The 20,567-nt window shown below is 38.7% G+C and overlaps 2 protein-coding genes across 2 annotated transcripts in view; one reads left to right on the forward strand and one right to left on the reverse strand.

The window, feature by feature from the left end:
- The window catches only part of LOC131773696 (ankyrin repeat domain-containing protein 65-like), a 1,367-nt gene extending 943 nt beyond the window's left edge, over positions 1-424 (forward strand). Inside the window, exon 1 of the mRNA XM_059089643.2 lies at positions 1-424. This exon is cut by the window's left edge and continues 943 nt beyond it. The gene's annotated coding sequence lies outside the window, so the exon portion shown is untranslated.
- A 4,254-nt stretch (positions 425-4,678) lies between these two features.
- LOC131778676 (protein argonaute-2-like) lies at positions 4,679-19,980 on the reverse strand. The gene is made up of 19 exons (XM_066166944.1): positions 19,781-19,980; positions 19,411-19,697; positions 18,250-18,303; positions 17,048-17,315; positions 15,982-16,119; positions 14,860-15,034; positions 14,082-14,265; positions 13,588-13,710; positions 12,985-13,012; positions 12,294-12,496; positions 11,787-11,874; positions 11,410-11,569; positions 10,888-10,978; positions 10,555-10,623; positions 10,312-10,437; positions 9,902-10,036; positions 9,189-9,290; positions 8,405-8,604; positions 4,679-7,843 (listed from the first exon to the last, which is right to left on the reverse strand). The coding sequence occupies exons 1-19, from the start codon at positions 19,797-19,799 to the stop codon at positions 7,729-7,731; spliced, it is 2,565 nt and encodes an 854-aa protein (XP_066023041.1). The 5' UTR covers positions 19,800-19,980; the 3' UTR covers positions 4,679-7,728.
- Positions 19,981-20,567: the final 587 nt, after the last annotated feature.

The raw sequence follows: 20,567 nt of genomic DNA on the forward strand, positions 1-20,567 counted from the left end.
TGTGTCAAGTTTTAGACTAACAGGCCATTACATTAGTCATTAAGGCTATTATATTATTGGAACTAGACTCTATATATTTTTATCGTTATACATTGTTGGAACTTTGGAGTGACATTAACCATACGCTTTGATCATCCAGATGAAAGTAGTCCAAAATCTTGTCAGTGACAATGGCTGTGGTTTCAAATACATGAACAGAAGTTATCATTAAAATCAAGTGAAAAATTGTAAGTTTAATTCTGGTCCTTGAAAAGTGACAAATGTCATTTAGATGATCACACAACATGACTGGATGTTCTCCTTGGTTAGATGCTTATTAGTGCGTTTTTTTAGTGTTGTCTTATGATACGGCTGGGAGACTTTTCAGTTATGAGACACTATTTGCTTTGTAATGAATTGATAACTTTTAAGATGTAGTAGAATAAAAACATAACAACATTTAAATTATGTTTTTTAGTAAATAACTTGGTAAATGGTCAAGTTCGATAAATGTAATAAGTAAAAACCGGAGCTGCGTCAGTGGAAGAGTACAACAGGGTAATTAAGTATCATTGACTGAGTTGATAACTCAGCGAGCGTTAGACCTTCGTCAGAGCGATTGTCGAAGGGCTAACGCTCGCAATGTCAACTTTGAAACTCTTTATGGTGGCCAATTTACGTTACCAACTCAGTTGATAATACCTAACAACCCTATTCTATTAAATGGTTTATCGATAACATGGCACCTTGCTGCGTAATCGCGGGTGGTCTCTAATTTTAGAAATTTATGCGCAGAATGGAATACATAAGCCAAGGAGGAGTGTGAGACGGACTATTACTACAAAGGGAGGGGTGGGAGGTGGTTGAAATAGGAAACGCTGCTGGTTAAGGGAGCTTTTACTCGATCGTACAAACAATTTGAATTGGTTTTTCGACTGAGTTTTTGTATGTCAAAATTTAAGCTCTGGGTCGCGGCGTATCTTCATTTTTTTGTCATGCGGAAGCGAAACTGCCACGTTAATACTGGACTTTAATTTGTATTGAAAATATCGCGTTTATGATCCTCCACTGTTGAGTTATGCGTGCACCTTTTGAGTCAATTTGTGCACTATCAGTTGCTTCAAGTTTCCCTTTGTGTATACAGTATGTAATTATTAACTTTAACTATCTTCCTTTTGTCATTGATCTTATCAAACGAGATCACGGAATTTCCGGTCTTTAGCCCTTAACTTGGCAACATATAGAATTCACAAGCGCTATTGCAATTTTAAAGTTTATACCTTTACTATTAAAAATCATCAGCGAACGATTTTGAAGAGGAATCCATGCTCTCGAATCGACCAAAAACACTGCTGTACTCTCAAAATGGGAAAGTGCAAATATCGATTTCATCTGTTTCGCAAACAAAGGAGTTAATCACCGACACCGGAAATCGCGACCGGGTATCCCTCGCGACTCCCCTAGGTTTGTTTTCCAATTTACTCAAGCCGCTGTCAATCAGTTCTTGCGTTAAGACCTATGAAACCTGCGAAGTGGAACTATGGTGGCTACTGTTGCTTGCCGATAATTTCCGTCGGCAAAACGTAGAAGTCCAGTGTTTGGTGGTAGTTTCGCTTTCGCATGACAAAAAAATGAAGAAACGCCGCGACCCAGCCCAAAAAAATTTTGACATACAAACCCTCAGTCGAAAATCCAATTCAAATTGTTTGTACGATCGAGTTAAAGCTCCATTAACCAGTAGTGTTTACCATTACAACCACCTCCCACCCCTCCCTTTGTAATAATAGTCCGTCTCACACCCCTCCCTGAGTAATAACACTCTGCCTCCCACCCCTCCCTCAGAACTGATAGACTTCATCCCACCCCTCCCTCAGTAATAATGGTGTGCTCCATCCCCCCCCTCTAAAATGGTCCAAAAAAAAAAAGTCCAAAATATGGCCCAAAAAATGGTCCAAAAAATGGTCCAGTCCATATTTTACTCTATGCCGTAAAGTTTCATCTCACGCATGCCTAGACCAAAGACTTTTCCATTGGCAAGTTGAAGTTCTTCAAACGAGAAGTCTTTTTTGTCCAAGTTTATTACTATGCGGCTCGCAAAGGAACAGTGGCGTGGGAATTCCAATAAAGTTTCAGTAGATTCAAGTACTGAAGAAATTCAACCATATGACTGCACGTATCGCTACGTGTACCGTAACATTTGCGTTGCGTGACGAGAAGGTATGTAAGCGTATGTAAATAGGAAAACAAAGAAGAAGAGTATAGTATTGTTCACCAAATCGCGATGACCACCAAATTATTTACACTTCGCCCAACTGACGAAGAAATTATCTTGGTACTTGATAACCAGATAAAAGAACACAGCTCTCCGGAGATAAAGAAGCTGCAATTTGGTCAAGATTCAATCGCTATCTAATCATGATTTTCAACATCAGATTTATTCAAGAATCTTCACAATGATAAGAAATAGTATTCACGTTGACTGAAGGTCAGGTCAGCTTCAAAGATCGGTCAACAATATGAAACATTGACGTTTGAAAATTCTAGAACCACGCAAAAACACGTAACCCGCGTAGTAGAAAGAAGTAGAGAGAGTTTAAACGGTTTTTAAGTACGTGCCTAAGGGGTTTCCGCCAATTCTCCGCGAGGCAAATCAAAGCAGGTTGGGTCGTTTATAAATCTAACTTCGGTGCGTCTTTCTGTTCATTTGTGCGGATATCGCTTAAATCTTAAAAAGGTAAATTACCTCGACATAGTACACCTCACCCGCAAAATTTTATTTATCAGTTATGGAGAAGCTTTACAAGACACGCAGTGAAACCTACCTTTGGCAGGTAAATCCGAAATTCTGGAAAGAGCCTTTGCCAAAGCAGAAGAAAAAACTAACAAAAGGAAAGAGCTACCTTCCGTATTCGCCTCCATCTTATCGTTTTATAAACAACAACTTCGGTAGTTTGGTATCGTCTCAAGAAGGAGATTTTTGCCGGCTAAAAGAGTGCGCTGTGTTCAGAAGAAGACCAAGTTGGCATAAGAGACGCTTTGTGCTGTTGGAAGATAAGCTATACTGTTATGAGAAGAGGGAAGAAGTGCTGGTGTTCTCCGAGATCATAATGATGTCCAGTGTCACGTCTTTGACTGTTCAGAACTCTATATGCATTAAGATTTCCCAGGTTGATGGGAGTATTAGAATGTTGAGATTTTCGTCTGCAGAAGTCAGAGACGCTTGGCTCACGGCCTTATTGACAGCTAAGGCAGTCAATTTACTGAAGTATCAGTAATACTTTGAGAGATCTGAACATTCAAGCATGTAATTAGTCAAGTTTAATTCTCTCCAGGTATAAATATACTCTTGGACTACTGATAAGGTTTGAAACAATATTGTAATCATGATAATGACGAGAAATGTTTTAAAATCTCCTCAGCAAAAATATCAAAAATTTCAAGGATAAAGTCAAGACGAGGTTAAAACAGTATTTATTTAGTCTTTCAAGGAACACAAACATAAATTCCCAAGAAATTGTTGCGCTTTTATTTTGTAAAGCCTTTTCATTAAAGTGACCCTTGAGATAATTAATCGTAAAACGTGATTACTTTCAATACTCAATCTTTTAAGAGGGAAACAAGCGCCTTTTACTGTCAGATCAATAAATTTGTATATAAGTATTTAACTTTAAGAAACGTCCAGAAGAGCTGGGATTATTCATGAAAAACTTGATCTTTTTTCGACGATAAAATCCTTTTGATTGCAATGACCCAAACAGGTAAGCTTTAAAAATGTATCTGTAGGTCGCGAACTAAGGATGTCATTCCTTAAAATAGTTCATCTCGTTGAAAATGCGCAGTTCAAATATTAAAATGACTGAGCAACACGAGATGGGTGGCATGTTTACATAGCACCTCTTTAGCTCGTCCGCCAGTCTGAGCGGAAGAAAAGGTCAAATTAAACGAGTTTATTTAAACATGCACTCCGGCGACTAAAAATATCTCTTACTAGAGTTGCTTCAGAACCACAAATATTAGAGGAATCTTCTGTTTATCTTCCCCATTTCCTCCCTACATTTCTCAAACAGTGATTTTCTTTGCTGATTGACATAGATATGTTAACTCTGAGAATTGGGGAGTTGATCAGACAACATTCCTTTTCTTTATTCTCGTCACCAATGAGCTTGCCTTTGTATTGATATTATAGGGGGAGGGGAAAAATGAATTGGTCAGCAGTCCTGGTAAAGGGGCTAAAACTCTACAATGAAGATCAACAAAAATATGCTTAGCATTTAGTAATGACAGAGAGAAAACCATTACAATCTGGCTACGTGACTTGAACAAGTCTAAACAGATTTTAGGTGGAAAAATCAATGAACATGTATTTTCAGACGCATTAAAATCGAACTTGTTCTCAAAAATTCATCCTTTAATAAGACATTGAAAACATCATAGCGAATGACAGTATTAGGTATATTGCATTGTACATGAACTGTAGTTTGTGTTAAGGCACATAGGTGAAAGGTGAGTGGTTACCACGCACAAAAAACACTCTTACCACTATGCCGCAAGATAAGAAACCACAAAAGTCCAAAGATGAAAAGGCTCTGCTCTGGACATCACCTACGCTCGTCACTTGCAGCACGTTCAGTTGAAAGTCTCATTAAATTCAATGTTTCTTGGATGAGACTAAAGTTGAACCACGATACAAATAACATTCATGACCGACACGCTTTGCACACTTCTTTTAATTCGTTTGATTTTGTTTTTGTACATTTTCTTACAGCTACTTTCATTTTCATGAACTGATTGAGCTAATAAAATTCTGACTGATATATGACGTACGATTCATTTACCTCTACAAAAATATACTTTTAATATGCCTAACTACTAAGTTACTTTTCTAGTGGATGACCTTCTACAGGTGAGTATATTTTTAAAAAGTTGTGTGACCACAGGAAAGACAACAAATGAAAGCTAACTATGTCAGTATTTAACATCGGAAAGCCACAAAAAATATAATCTTGGCATATCTACAATTGATGTTTAACAATAAGAATTGACTTAAACTTCGTATTAAAATATTTGAGAGAGAGAAGCTTTATGTCACCGCTTATATCATTCCAAACTTTAGCACCCTGGAACCTTATAATGAAAATTCCAGTTAACAAATAGCGAAGCCTTGGTTGTGTTCTGTTCTGTTGTAAAGCACACAGGAAACGGTTAGAGCACGAAAGAAGAGTAGGGAGAAACACGAAACGTATTCCAGTATTTCTCTCCACTTAGCCGCTTCCTAAGTGCTTTACAGGAGAACAGAGCACAGTCAAGGCTTCTCTGTTCGTTTCATAATAAAGCCATGATGAGCTAGCCGCGTAGGACCTCAGCAAGATCGCGGTCGCTCTGACACCGTCATGATTAGTATGAATTTCCACTGTTATGCCAGTCTGGCTATATTTTTCATCATTCCTGTTTTGTTCTGCTTTGTTTTTGAACACGAAACTAAATATACTACACGAGTGTTAGCTGTGTTTGATTTTTTAATACCGTAAGTAAGCTTGCAATCTGAGTGTGAAAATCTTCAAAACTCGAACTGTCCACTTCGTTTTCTCCTTGAGGATTTTCGTTTCTGCTAATAGAGTGATTTAGCAAGAGGATGGGAACGTCATTTCAGAACGCGAAAGCGCGTGAATAGTCTGGACACGACTCAATTTCGACTTCCGGTGTTAGGGTTGCTGTTCTCCCCAACAAGTTCAGGACGTAATTTCGCTGCGATTTGCGTAAATGATGCATTTATAAACGAGATAATGCTGTTTGGAATAATTTCAGAACTCATTTCCAGGATAACCAGGTCCATTTCTTTGTTTCATTCCACGTATTTGTGAAAATTTAACGCTACATTTATTCTGGATTTCCGAAAGGAAACACGATCGTTAGTAAGCGATCCAAGAATTCGGGGTTCAGTTCACTATATTGAGCAAGGTTTTAAACGACGTAAGGGCTTTTCTTTGATACATTTCTTTAACCCTATATGAAAAGTCTACGAATGGGATGCTGTTAATTTTATTGTGAATCAATTCATCAATAAATTAAACTTGCTTCATGTTGAAGTTTATCAAAATGAAATATCACAAGGCTTACCTACTGTATTACTCAGTGTTATTTGTTGTCAATCTCGTGTTTACCATGATTAAAAAATATTCTGCGAATTGAAGTCAGAGAAAAAAATTTAAGAATAGCTTGGGTTTGCACTTTTTTATGCCTTGAATTTTTGATCAGCGCCGATGAAAACTAAGACAAGAAAGTCATGCAGCTAGATTCATTATGGATGCTAGTTCTAAGGCCTCTTCTGTCAGATTATTTGATGATTTAAGTTGGTTACCTTTATACGAGGAGGCTACAATTTCCATATATCTAATTGCATTTTAGAGACTACGAGGAGAAATGCCTGCGTATATTACTCGCATTTTAACACGTATTAGTGATCTTCACTCTCGCAACACTAGATATGCAAACTATAACTTAGTTTGCCCAAAGTTTAAACGTAAATTAGATGGCGGTAAAACTTTCAATGTTACCACATATCAACTATGAAACAGTTTACCTATCACTATACGACAAATGACATCAGTACTAAGCTTTACAAAGGCCTTAAAGCAATTTTTTTCTCGGAAACCAAAAGAGTTTGAATCATTTTATAGTTTAATATGTTTTTATTTTTTAGTTTCCTGACTCTGTCATTTAATCCTTGAGATCTACTTTATTTCAGATTTTATCATACGATTTACAAACAATACTCACGAGCAAGTAGTTGAGACATAACCTATTAACTGTTAGTATTTTTATCGTCCAATTACAGGTCGGAGCCATTCTTGTCCTAAGTCGCTGCATAAAGGTGTATGGTTTCTAGTTTCGAATGTACGATCAGCTTTCACGGAATATTCGGTCAAAATCTGCCGATTTCTATCATTTTCATCTCCATATTGAAAATAACGCTACCACGATGCAACGCAATCAGAGTGGGCACAGAGTAAATCGAATCTAAGGCACTGTTTTCTGTTTTTTGAACGCTTACGAACTCGATCAGCGATCTTCGTCATGAAAAAGTTACATTAGTGACGTTTTCTGAACGGTTTTGACGGCCACAGTGTAGCATAACAGGAGAAACTTATGTGAGATCGGAAATGGCATCGAGGTTTCTTCGGTCTTACTTTGTGAAATCGACGGCGATATTTCGTGTGTTTTTTTGGATTTCGTTTAAGATCGTGGGCCATGCTTGCTTGTAAACTTAACTAAAAACACTGTAACGTAACACACGCCTATATCTTATGCCCGTCCAGCCTCGATTCAGTGCGCCACGCAATCCAAGATGGCGCTGCGTGATAAAGGTGTTTATTACATAGATACTGATGAAATACCACGATTTTTCCTTTCACTAAAAAAATCATATCTTCATCGCGCGCACTATTTTCATTTTTCACGTGCGAGGATATTGATGTCGCCATGGTTACTAACATGATTAGCCAATTACAAGAGAGTTTCCCGTTCAGGCACGCGGCCGGTTCTTTTGAAATTATGTAGGAATTTCATCAGCATCTAGAAAATAAACAGAACATTACATGGCCGCTTGGGGATACGAATTTTATCTCCTTGTGCTGAAAGTATCTCTTAAGAAATGGTTGACTTTTGTAAGACAAAAGATAAATATCCTGTGTTTTCTTATAAGTATTACATTAGTCGGTAACTAATTACGTTACTCTTTACAAAGTGACTTCAAGCGAAGTACATTCCTTTTAACATCTCAGGGTGAACTTGGACAGCTTTTGCCAAAATCTGCGGGCTTCTGTCCTCTCCATGACCACCGCTGCAAGACGAACCATTCTCAGGGCTGAATGGAAAAAAATTGCAAAAATAGTTTCACTAATATCAGGTGTAACAGAAAGAATTAGAATTTAAACTCACCTTCCTCCAGCTAGCTAAGCTTGGAGTCCTTTACCCCTCGGCTCTCAAATATCCCTACCCCTTGGATTTCAAACCCCCTCTACCAAAGGACCTCAATCATCCTTCAACAATCAAGCCCTTAATTTACCCGTCCCTTGGGCCTCATCCCCCCTCCTCCGCCTATCCCTTAAACCGTAGATAACTCCCCCTGTATCCCCTGCCCTACGATTTCAGATTTCATGGGTCTCTCCAGGAACTAAAACTTTTTGCTCGCAAAGCTTCTACAGTCCTTATCCGGAAGTCAATGAGTCAAATTCCACCAGGTTCAATTTCCCTGCCCGGGAATGTGATAATATTTTCTGATCTCGCTTTTATGGTAAAAAAAATCACAAATTTCCAATCATCAGTCATATTTATGCCTTGGCCAGTAAAGTTCACCAGATTATGTGGAATTTAACCATCTTTCATGACTGGGGACACTCTTCGTCTACCGTGCACAATATCTCACCTTTCCCGTTCTCTTTCTATCAAATGAAATCGCGCTCTGAATGCCACCAAATGCGCATAATACGCGGGGGCTGGTATGGATACTGCTCGTGTGCACCTGACGTAAGTATGACACAACTGATATGTGAGGGCCTGGATCTCGTCTGCTTTGAAATTATTGTCGTCCCACAGGACGTGATAATGCGAAGGTCGGCTGGTGCCCTGCAAGAGGAATGGGCGGGTTCATTAGCGTCTTGTCTTTGTTCTAAACACAACCAAACAAGCCAGGGGATGGTGATACTATACGGATCGCTTCATGCTACGGAAAGCAGCATTATGTTGGGCAGCTGTGTAACCCGGTGTTGTATCTAGACTTTTGATTTTGATAAGAAAGGCCACGAAATACAAATGGCATGAATTGGGCGTGCTAAGGAGCTTAGAAATCCCTCCGCAAAAGGGAGGAGAGGTCAGAAAACTCTCGAAGAACGATCGGAATTTAAATTCTTCTTCTGATCCCTTTTTTAAATAATTCGGTCCTCCCAGACACCAATAAATCCTCGATTTCCGCGAGGAATCTAGGTACGTAGTAAATTCCCAAGATGTGATTGTTAATTCTCCCTACTAGCCGATTCAAACTCCATTGTAAATTTGCCAAGAGAATCTAGTGTTCCATCAAGTTCACATCAGGACCAACTGATACAATGTGTAAGTATTCTCACCAACTGTTTGCTTTATGTTTAACAAAAAATCTGGGGAGAGTTTTTATGTTACTAAGCCCTGAGAATTATAGAGTGACAAAGCCTTACCTGAATTCCAGCGTGACTGCAGAGGTAGAAGTCAAACTCAGTGGGGTGAGTTATACCAACATCAACTGTGGTTCCGGGGGGCACGTTTTGACTATTTCCACACTAAAACCAACCACAACAAACAAATATTAAATGTGTGAAAACCTAAATGAAGCGGAATCCGCCAAATTCAGCAATAGGAGTAGGGACGCATTGATGATCCATTTTTCCCTTTCAACACTCTGACCCCAAAGAATGACAAGCATCTAATTTCTCCTTACAATATCATCCCTGAGGAGAATAAGGGAATTGATCATTAGCTGAAGAAGCTCTTAATTTTTGGAAAAATTCCCCTTGTCATTTCCTTAGGAAATGTAAAGAGAACAGAACAGAGAATATGAAGACTGGTATTAGGCTGAAAGGGATTAAGAAACACTTTCCTCCCTTTCTCTTGAGTTAAGAGAAATAAAAATCTGCGCATTCCCGCGCGCATAGCCACGCGAGTGGTTTGTGTACAGCACATTGATGAGTCAAGGCCTGCGGGCGGGGGAAACTGGGGCTAGTGCTCTAACTAAACCTCCAGGAAAACGTTGTGTTTTCCACTACCTTCCTCCCCAAAATTATATTTTTGTACCTAAGAAGATAAATACGCTCTCGAGACATTTTCGTCTAAAATTTACAGAAAGATATTGAAGTAGAAGTAAAACATGGCGAGCCAGTTTCATAAGCCATACCATGTCCTCTTTATCCTGACAGAAAAATCTGGTGTGATGTCTTTTCTGCACAACAATGAAAGTGATGCCCGGCTGGTAACCAACTTCCAGCTTGATGCAAGCCTCACGGATGGCTTTTAGTTCGTGACACAACACCTAGTGACAAATTTAGGGTCATAACAATTTTAGTTCTAAAAGTTCGCGAAGAACTTCGTACTCTATTGGACACTGACTGGTCTTCCTGCATGTGTTATTGTATGCAATGTTTTTGGCAAAGACACAAGTTTCAAAGTATTACTATCTTATCTAGAATAAAAAAGGAGCAGCAATACTCTTCAGTTTAAACAACGTAAAACGGAAAAATATTCGGCAGGAATAGGCAGCAAATAATATTCGCCCATGAACCCCTGTAACTGCTATAACTACCTCACCTGTCTAAACTGGCCTTCACTGACTCCATCACGGTAGAAAATGATCCTGACTGGCTTGTGTCTCGTCGAACGATAAAACTGAATCAATAGCTCGCGGACCATGGCCGCTAATTCCGCAATGATTTCCTGTAAAATAAATCATTGAGCGGAGTCTAAGATCACGTGAGAGTAGGAATAACAAAATGTTTTCTTCAAAAGCCCATGGAGTGCGACTTCGACTGCATTCTCGCGCGACTATCGTACCTGTCGATGTGTCTGAACTCGAACTGAAGCACAGTACCGGCTGGGATGAGCATCCATACTGCCGACAACCTACAAACACAAAAAGTTATCTTTAGGTTTTCCATTTATAATCTATTTGTTTTCAAGTCAAAGTAAACTCATGTCGCTGAGTGCATTTGTACAAATGCACGCTTCAAGAGGGGTTTTATTGGGGAAAGTTCTTGCAACAAAGTCCACGGGCTTCACTGTGACAATATTGGAGAGAAAAAAGGACACGTAAAAATAACAGCAACAACAAAAACTACGAAACAAACAGAACAGGAGAGATACCGAATAAAACAACGCTCAACTTACAGCAGCAATTGATGGTCGTTTTTCATCCCCAGCTGCAGGGTGAGTTACATCAGCTCCAAGAAATATCACAGGTTCACGAAACACAGGAAGTCTGTAAACATGGATTCAAATATTTAAGAACCAGTCGTAATTTATCACCCAAGGGAAAGGGAGGGTACGAAGATTTTGAGGGGGAACGGAGTGGGGAATCAGTCGTCATCAACAAAGTATAAACGAGGGACTATAGAAAATTGACATCCAACGAGTGAGGAAATATAAGAATATTACAGAGCCCTCTGAGGGATCTGGTAAATCTAATCGTGACACGACAAAAGAATAGAAACATTCCAAGATAACTGGACGTAATTTGCCGAGCATATGCATACATGAACTGGTCAAGAATAACAGACGTGCGAAAAAAATCGTTTTCTCGCAGATTTCTCTCAACAACCCAAACTTCTCCCATCCGTTCCAAGCCTGTCGTATCCCCATCCCTTCCCCCTCCGCTGCCCCTGTAAGTACCACTAAGTACATCAATCTTACCGAACATCTGGGGCCAAAATATTGTTTATTCCTCCGAGCTTGGCATTTATCTTTAGGCACAGATTTGACAGTGTTTGAGCTTGGAACTTGGTGACGTTTTTAGCTTGCACACACTGAGTAGCGATTCCCAGCATTGTGTCACCGACTCGTTTGACTTCAGCTATAAGAGAAATGTGAACAATACAACATTGAGAATCTACAATCTATAAAGGATCAAATGCAAAACATTCAATCAGTGAGTCAGTGAGTCAGTCAGTCTTTCAGTTAGTCAGACAGTCAGTAAGCCGGTCAGTCTGTCAGCCGGCCATTCAGACAGTATTGAAAGATACTCGCACTGTGAATTTGTCGCCTCTCCTTCCTTTTTTTCTTTAACTCACCATATACGGGCGTTTTCCCAGGCAACACAAGAATAATGAGCTGAAGATTGGCAAAGGTAGATTTCAAATGTTTAAACATGGGCTCAACCTGACAAGAAAAAACAAAAAGGCAAATCTCTTCCATCTCTTGCACTTCACACATAATTCACGCAAGGCGAAAACTAGAATATAGTTTTGTAAAACGAAGAATGAGGGTCGTGTTTATCTATACAAGTTTCTATGCAAATGTCTTTCCCAGTTGTTTTGCATGAAGGAGATGGGAAATGTTCGTTCCTGGTAGTTTGCATTTGAAAATAGTTTCCTTTCCTAGAGGTCTCCTCGGTTTCGAAGACAGATGAAGACAATTGGAACACCTCGAGTGTGTTTTTACCTGAGACTAATGAAATTTACTTTTGAAACGATACACAGAGAACTGCTCAATAAATGATTTTTTAACTTAACTACAGAAGTCAAACGTAAGTAAACTTATCACGACGTTAAGGAGAATTTTGAAGTTGAGCTACTCACATCCTCCGCTCTTTTAGCGTATTTACAGAAGCACGGTTCAGATTTGATTGGCATCCCAGTCTCGCCACTAATCTTCATCAGCTGATGGGCGAAGCTCTTCAATACTCTGTCGTTGACTTCCCGTGGGTCGACAAAGCAAGCGATGGCCCAGACTTTTATCTCAATGCCGTGAAATAGCTGCTTCCCCCTCATATCCCATGCTCCTGGAAAGCAAAGCATGAAAATGAAAGTTGGACGGTGCAAAAACAGTATAAAAATATATGGAGACGAAGATAGTTTTATAACCAGCGACTGGAGTAATTTTCTTCATGACAATGAGAATTATCAAAGCCTCGTTCTGTGTCATTCATCTCAGTCTTTGGCTACGGAAGGTAACACAAAACTCTGGCCGAGATTATTTTCGCCATCATGTAAAAACCGAGTCGCAAATAACTGTTTTGTTTCTTTCTAGCGCCTCCGCTGTCATTGTTCTATGTAAAATCGTCCTTGTGTCGAAGTAAAGCGCTCACTTCCTACATCAAGAGGGTTAGACAATCCTGTTTCATGATTTAATGGCAACGGACGTAGTTGGTGACTGAAGAATGAACTAAAAATTCTTCTGAATATACCTCACTTCACTGGGTATAGCATTTGAATTGTTTCGTCATTTTTACTATCATTTAGTGATTTTTCACAAAACTGTTCACTATACCTTGTTTCGGGGAAATTTTCAGTTTGTCCTAAGAAAAAATTAATATTAAATTAGACATATAACAAAAAAAAGTGATATGCAATCAGAGGTTTGGCAATGAAAGTTCTGTAAAGGACGCTTGAAAAATACTATGCAACAACAAATATTGACATACTTCAAACCTCCGTCTCATTGAAAAAGAAATCTATCCTAACTTTTTGCAATTCCTCCACGTGTGGGAGCGCGGTGGCCTGGTGGCTGGGTCAATGTGCTGTATTCTTGGGATAAATAATTTTTACTTTCACAACGTCTCTCTTTACCCAGGAGTATAAATGGACACCGGCGAATTGTCAGGAAAGCCCAATGAAATGCTAGGGGTAGTAGCACTGCTCCTAGTCGCTTCATGTTATAGGAACCAGGATAAGTTCCAGCTGAATGGGCCCCTTGGCTCGAGTTCAGACTTCACCCTGGATCTTTTTAACTTTTCTCCATTCTTTTCCATCCTCGATCACTTTCACCCATTTGGTTATTTTCTTTACTCGAGGGCGAAAGCTTTTTAAAGCATTTCAACATCTCCGAACCGGATTTCACCCAAAAAAAAAATAATCACTCGAATACAATTACCTTCCCACCGTACTGAAGCTTTGGGGCCTGAAGTACCCGCCCTTGAAGGTCCACCATTTTGTCGTTAATTGAGATTCCAAAATCGTTGACATATTGGTCATTGTTGAAGTCAGCTTTCCTGACCTAAAGTCGTACGTGAGCGGAAATTAAAAACATGTCATTGTCTATAAGAAGCTTCACTGAATAGAAATGCTGGAATACAAACCTAGAAAGCTGGGATCTAACCCTTGTAACGGTAATATACTTGTTTTCTTTCAGTATGGCCTGCAACAGCGTTTTTCAGTGTTAAATTTTCAGAAGGAAGGTGAAGTGCTTCCGCCTTCTCCTGTAATATTTTATTACGCTCCATATAATTCTGTCATCTACTTTGCACAATGAGCATACGTACATATTGATTAACAACATCACATGACTCGCATTGGGGAAAAGGCTACCCTGAAAAATCAGAAGAATTCGCTAATCAGATATGAATGTCAATCCGTGGTATTCCTCACCAGATTTAAGATCTCTTGTTCTCTCTGCGGAGCACTCTTTGCTGTTGTTCTTATCATCATAGACGTTTGTTTATCAGTCAACTTCTTGATGCAGCGCTGACCTGCCACAAGGTTACACACTTCAATGGGAAGGTAGGTGTGTTTTTGTTCTTGTCCGACTTGAAGACAAGGCAGATGAGGGTATCTACACGAACACACGAACAAAGAAATGAAACGAGGATTAAATAAAGGAACGTACACGTACCTTTACAGATTGGACGATAAGTGACACAAAGTTTGGTATGCTAGAATATTTATCAAAAAGTCTGGGTTGAGACCTGGCCGGGTAATAATGACGTGTTCTTTGGAGACACTTAAGTCACTTTAGTCTCACAGCGCCTCTCTCCAACCAGAGAATGTATGTTTATTCATGCAATAAGAACTGATATAATTACGCCGTCACGTCATTTTACCATATGAGGACAACGGAACGCGCAATAGGTGTATTACATTGTAGAACAGGGCAAATGCGTACGGTAAACGCCCTGAACGAAAATTTAAGCCATTCGAATTCTTAGCGTTGGTCATAAAGAGCACTTTAATTGTTTCGTTTCGCCTGTTTCCGTTTTCGCACACGGATGCAATTCTCAAACGACGACGTAGGAAGTATTTCGAAAACTAGACGTTAAAACACTAGAAATTGAAATAATAGTTGAATATTAAACCATAAAAAGCTATGAGTCACAATAATGGAATCTATAGTGAAGTAAAATAAGTGAAAAATTACTGCTTTACTCACTGAAGCCTTCTCTTGTGTTTTTCCTGAAAATATCTGGCCACTGTGATCTCACAAGGTTGACCTGTTTCCAATTGTTTTAGAGGGAACTTCAAAGTCTGTGCCGGTAATTTTGTTACATTGATGACACGATATTTTCTCTTCATTGATCCACAGTGTGTAATCTCTACCTTCAGACCTGGTAATAAAAAATCAATATATATATATATACATATATATATATATATATATTTAACAAATAGATTCCAAGTTGCCGTGCGTCTGTTCAGTAATAGATCACAGATGACGTCATAATGTGGTAAGAACAAAAAAGTGGCACACGAGGCGCAGCCGACTGTGTCACTGATGTTCTTACCACATTTTGACGTCCTCTGTGATCTATTACTGAACAGACGCTCGGCAACTTGGAATCTATTTGTTTTATATAATAAAGAATTTAAAAATACGGGGGAAAAAAGTTTTAATGATGACGTCATCTGTCCTCCAATAGATCATAAGTTATAACCAATCAGAATGCGTGCATAACTGAGCTTATTATATAAATATATATATATATACATAGATAAATACTTTTGGAAATTACATTTACAAGGCTAGTAGTATGTCATGGAAACCTCTGTCCCACACGTGCAAGAGCAATCAAACAATTATAAACCAATTTGAATCATCCAAGACACAACATGATGAATTAAAGTGTCTAGACATTTTAAAAAAAATTGTCTGGACAAGTTGACATTCCAGTATTATCAAGAGATAACATTTAGGGATCGTGATTAGAATATACTGGATAAACTAATAAAAAAAATCTAGTTGAGCTACGAGTACATTTACCTTTAAAATTTGGAACCTATAATGTAATCATATTAAGCACATTTAAAAAAGCATTTTCTTCATTGTAGCATAATAACAGTAAAAAACAACAAGAAAACAACAATTACATCAAATCTGCTAAATATCTGTCAATGTCAACCATGCAGATAAGCTATATTTTTCCAAATTACTTTCAGTAATATTAATAACACAAAAAAAGAGCATGATTGCACAGTGAAACTCTTCTTCAATTATTTTTCCCAATCTACACATATCTATCACCCACTAGTATGCATGCAATAAGTGGCTGCATACCTTTTATCTCTCGGGTGAATTTCAGTCTTTCTGCATCAGACAATGGTTTTGTCTTTTGAAGATCCTGTTCTTGTCTGCGAAGAACTTCACACATGAACTCTACAACTGGCTGGCATTTATAGAATGCTGTGGCTGAAACTATGATCCAGTCAAAAGAAAAAATTTCTCAGTAACATCGTCAGAGTTTTAGTTAACTATCTATCTTGATAAACAAAAACTTCAGACAAATCTTTGGGTACATTTATACTCTACTGTTAGTGGAGGCTACTGCTAACATTACCCTTCAACCCTTTGACTCCTTAGAGTGACCAGCATCTAATTTCTCCATACAATATCACCCCTGAATCGCACACTAAGGTCCCAAGAATAAAGGAAATGATCACCAACTAAAGGAAGCTCTTGATTGTTAAACAAAATAATTCTCCTTAGCCATCACCCTAAGAATTGTAGAGAACACAGCATATGTTATAGACACATGATTTTCATGTCCTAAATTCGTCTGTATAATTTCCTTGTATAATTCTCCCTTGATTTCAAGATACAGTCCTACATCAGCAGTATGTATATGCAGGGCATGAAATTGCGCCTAATACAGGCACCAGTGTGACTAAATTTTTCACTTTGGCAACCAAATCCTGAAAATTAGTTGCCAAATTGGCAACTAGAATGTTTCATCATAACCTTACCTAGAGATATAGTGAATGAAAAAGATTTGCAAAGATAAATCCGCAGCAAACTTCCTCATTAAGTTTGTTTCCAAACATGTATCTCAATCGAAAACTAGACGTCATCTTGCATTTAGGTGAGTTTGAATGTTGCATATCATGCATTCTAGTGTCCACTTTGTAGCATGTTAAAGATCTTTTCCCTAACTTAATTTCTAGATAAATGACTGCATAAAAAAAGGTTTTGATTGTCTTTGAAAATGGTGACCAACTTTTTTTTAATTGGCTACCACTTTGAAGAATTTAGGAGCCAAGTGGCTATTAGAGAAAAAAATTAATTTCACACCCTGATATGATACACTTAAACAATTCTATAGTAAAGTAGTCATTTTTACGCTAACCATCAATGTTCAGCATCATCTTCCACTGCGATGGTCGGACACTCTGATGAAAGCCAAACCAAACTTCACGCCCACTCTCCAGGGGATGGTAATAGCCTTCTGGCTGTGAGAAGAAAGATCTTCCAACAGGTATATACTTCATGGATGGCAAATGTCTTAACACCACATCAAGAGCCTGGATGGTCTCAAAAGGGATTTGATTGTGTTTTCCTTCTAATGCTTGTTCCAGTGCAAATAAGCTGACTTGTGCTACCCATTTAACAGTCACCTAAATCAAAATCACAACATACTGTAGCGTTGTAGAATAGAAGGGAGCTGTTTGTGTCTACAATATAAGACCAAACCTTGAACCTGTGTACAGTACACAAAACTGTTTCTCTGCTGACAGGCACCTATAACATGTGCAACTCCTCCACATTCTTAGCTTCTTGTATTACAACTGTAAATCCTCAACTACCAAAATCTCATAACCATTATTTCTTATAAAGCAAGTGTACTTTAACAAAATACTGTTGGAAGTATCCAGGCATAAATTACCATGCTAGAAATATATAAGCAGCAAAGATAATAAGTGCATTCGGAGATGTCAGTGATTTGTAGTTTTTGAATGTGATATTTTTCTTTACTCTCATTACATGTCTGCCTGATATCGTACTGATAATGTACATAGAAATTATGTCTAGGTCACTTATGGGACTTAAAGGGTTAAAATACAGTGTAAGCTTTTTAAACCTAAACTCATTGTAACATGTACATCTGAGAATTCTGTAAATAATCTTACTTGAGAACAATATCTCTTATTTAATATTTTCCTTTATTCTCACTATCCATTTGCTTGACAATGTATAGATCTTTTAAACAGAAACAAATTGTTGGTCACTTCTGGGAGGAAAAGAGTTTAACCAGACATTTCACTCTAAAATAGCAGAAACCTACACAAAAAGAGGAGTACCAGAGGATTGGCTGTTGAATGCCAGTATAACCTGTACAAAAATCTGTTATTTTCTAATAGCTATGTAACTAATTGTTTGACAAATAAATTTTTATGACACCTGGTGGGAAAAATGAACATAATAAAGTGTGATTTTTAATAGTACTGTAAAGTTCTGATTATGATGTAAAGCAAGGTGAAAGAAGTTGTTGCTAAGCAAAATTATCAAAGCTACTCTCACATGAATTCCAAGACCAGACTCTTTACTTACCTTAAATACCTTGTCTTTACTGTTCTCAGTTGGAAGTGTTACTTCAAAATCAATCTGAAATTTTCAGTATCTTAAATTAAAAAAGTTGAGGCAGAGCAACACTCCCTAAATTCATCATTTTAGTAATGAAAATACAACTACTACTGAAGGATTTCTATAAGCAGCAGCTTATTCCACTTTACAAAGCTTTCTGGAGGACTTCGGCCAGACTCCATAAAACCATTAATAATTTACTGAAGGAAATCTTTGCAGATGCCCCTAACTTCCAAACACAGGCCTGACCACCACAACAGGGGCTAGGTTCTCTACTTACGATTAGTGCAGGGGCTATTTCTTAAAGAACTACTTCACTTATTGCAATTATTAATGGAATGAAAAAACTGTTTTAGAACCACAGGTGCCAAGTTGGCAGGGTTACTGAGCTGGTTTTGAATGGTTGTTTGTCAGGGTGAATGTGTATGGGGGCTGTTAGAAATGTCTAAACTGGAAAATTTTTAACCAAACTGCAGCTTAGTGTTGGTTTCACGGGGAAACCAAAACCAGAGTATATGTGTTTGGATTCTTCATTGGATTTGTGGCCATCTGGTAATTTTGAGCTTGGATTATTTGCTTCTCGGATTGGGTGTTCGGAAATGGAGTGTGCAGCCTTGGGCTTCACTTATGTATGTAGTAACCTAGAAATGGATAACTCGCCAGAATGGGTTCTTTTCAACATAGTAAGTGGTCAGATAAAAGGCGATGCACTGTGAAAGTAGGTGCGGTATTTTTTTGGAGAATTTGGGGGGGACTGTTTATTTTATTCCTTAGAGCGGTCGCAAATATTCCCACACAAAATCTTGTATTCGCCATGACTCTTATTTCGCAAGATGATCATCACACAACTGGAGCTTGGGCCGCATGTAGATCTACAATCAAATTAGTTGGACGACTCGCATTCACTTAAGTGTCGCAAAATTGGAAAGGTTAAATTTAAAATCACGACATCGGACAAAGAATTTTAACCTGGAAAAATAAGTTCCATCGAAGAGGAGAGGTATCAATTAGCACTTTACCTAGACAATGCAAGAAGACAAGGTAAAGATGATTGAAAACAATATAAATTTAGATCTTACGATCACATGCATGGCAAAATAGTTGCATGTTTCTACAGTTCACACTTACTGGTTTTCGTCCGATCGGCAAAGCTTTACTGCTATAGAGGTTTTTTCTTCCATCGAAAACAGGCCTTTGTCCTCCGAAAACTTTGTGATATGTGTTAACCATCGCCTCGACAACATCTCGGTTCACGCGCCTTGGACACTTATCGGGAGATATACTAAGATCGTAATGATGTATGTCTCCTTTAGGAAGGCGAACTTGAAAAAAATTTGTCCTGAGAGCGATCGGTCTTCCCACTGTTCCAAAGTTAGGTCTTTTCGGTGGGGCGAAATCTCCACCGACACGATTAGCTGTAAACATAAACGTAAGTTACAAAAAAAAAATAATGAATCCAAAATGGCCGTCTATTTCACACAATAAAACCAAAAAAAACCTGGGTTATTCGATGCCATTTCCCATTTCACATAAGTTTCTCCTGTTATACTACGTTTTCGCCATCAAAACGGTCCAAATGGAAGACATCACAAATGGCGATCACAAATATAACTGTCTTTTCATGACGACGACCATTCGTCACAGTTCGAAAACTGAGACATGATGAGTTAAGGTAATCTACCCGTATCCGCACCCTCCCCCTCAGCGGTGAAACGAAGGCAAGGGAGCTCCCTCGCCTCCGTTTCATCTCTGTGGGGGAGGGTGCGGCTGCACGTAGGCTAAACTAAATTCTACGGGCTGGAGGTACGCCCGAGGAGCACTAGTAACGAGTTTCTGAGTCGGGTGATTATCGGGACAGGGCGAGTGACAGGGTGGTGTCTCGTTCGTTTCTTTACCCCTGAAAGGCCACTGGGAACGAGCGTCTCCCATGAGGAGAGTCCACATGAAACTCAAGTCAAATTTCATTCTGCTTCTCATTTTTACGGAATAAACGGTAGGTTGAGAAGTACCGCTGTGGTCCGATGGCCACCTTGCTGGATTCCAGATCAAAATGTGCCGTTTCAAACGTGGCAGGGTCAATTTTAAGTATTGTAAAGACAGACACTTCAAGGTCACAGTGCCTTTCTTCACCAAGAGGGTGAAATTGGTTTCAAGTGAGCTATCAAAAAAGCCCACTGGGTGTTGGCCGCGATGGAATAGAATGCCATCCAAGGAGAGTAACATTACTCTTAATATTTTCATGCAATGGAAGGCGGAGTGAACCGCAAGCTGTCATCGAGGCTGAA

The sequence above is a fragment of the Pocillopora verrucosa genome, chromosome 5 (assembly GCF_036669915.1).
Source record: "Pocillopora verrucosa isolate sample1 chromosome 5, ASM3666991v2, whole genome shotgun sequence".
NCBI lineage: Eukaryota > Metazoa > Cnidaria > Anthozoa > Scleractinia > Pocilloporidae > Pocillopora > Pocillopora verrucosa.

Excerpts from the sequence above, each read along its gene's own strand:
- LOC131778676 (XM_066166944.1), bottom strand. Across the intron at positions 12,497-12,984 it reads GAAAATTTCCCCGAAACAAG|GAGCATGGGATATGAGGGGG; the intron begins GTATAGTGAACA and ends TTTGCTTTCCAG. Across the intron at positions 10,624-10,887 it reads AACGACCATCAATTGCTGCT|GTTGTCGGCAGTATGGATGC; the intron begins GTAAGTTGAGCG and ends TTGTGTTTGTAG.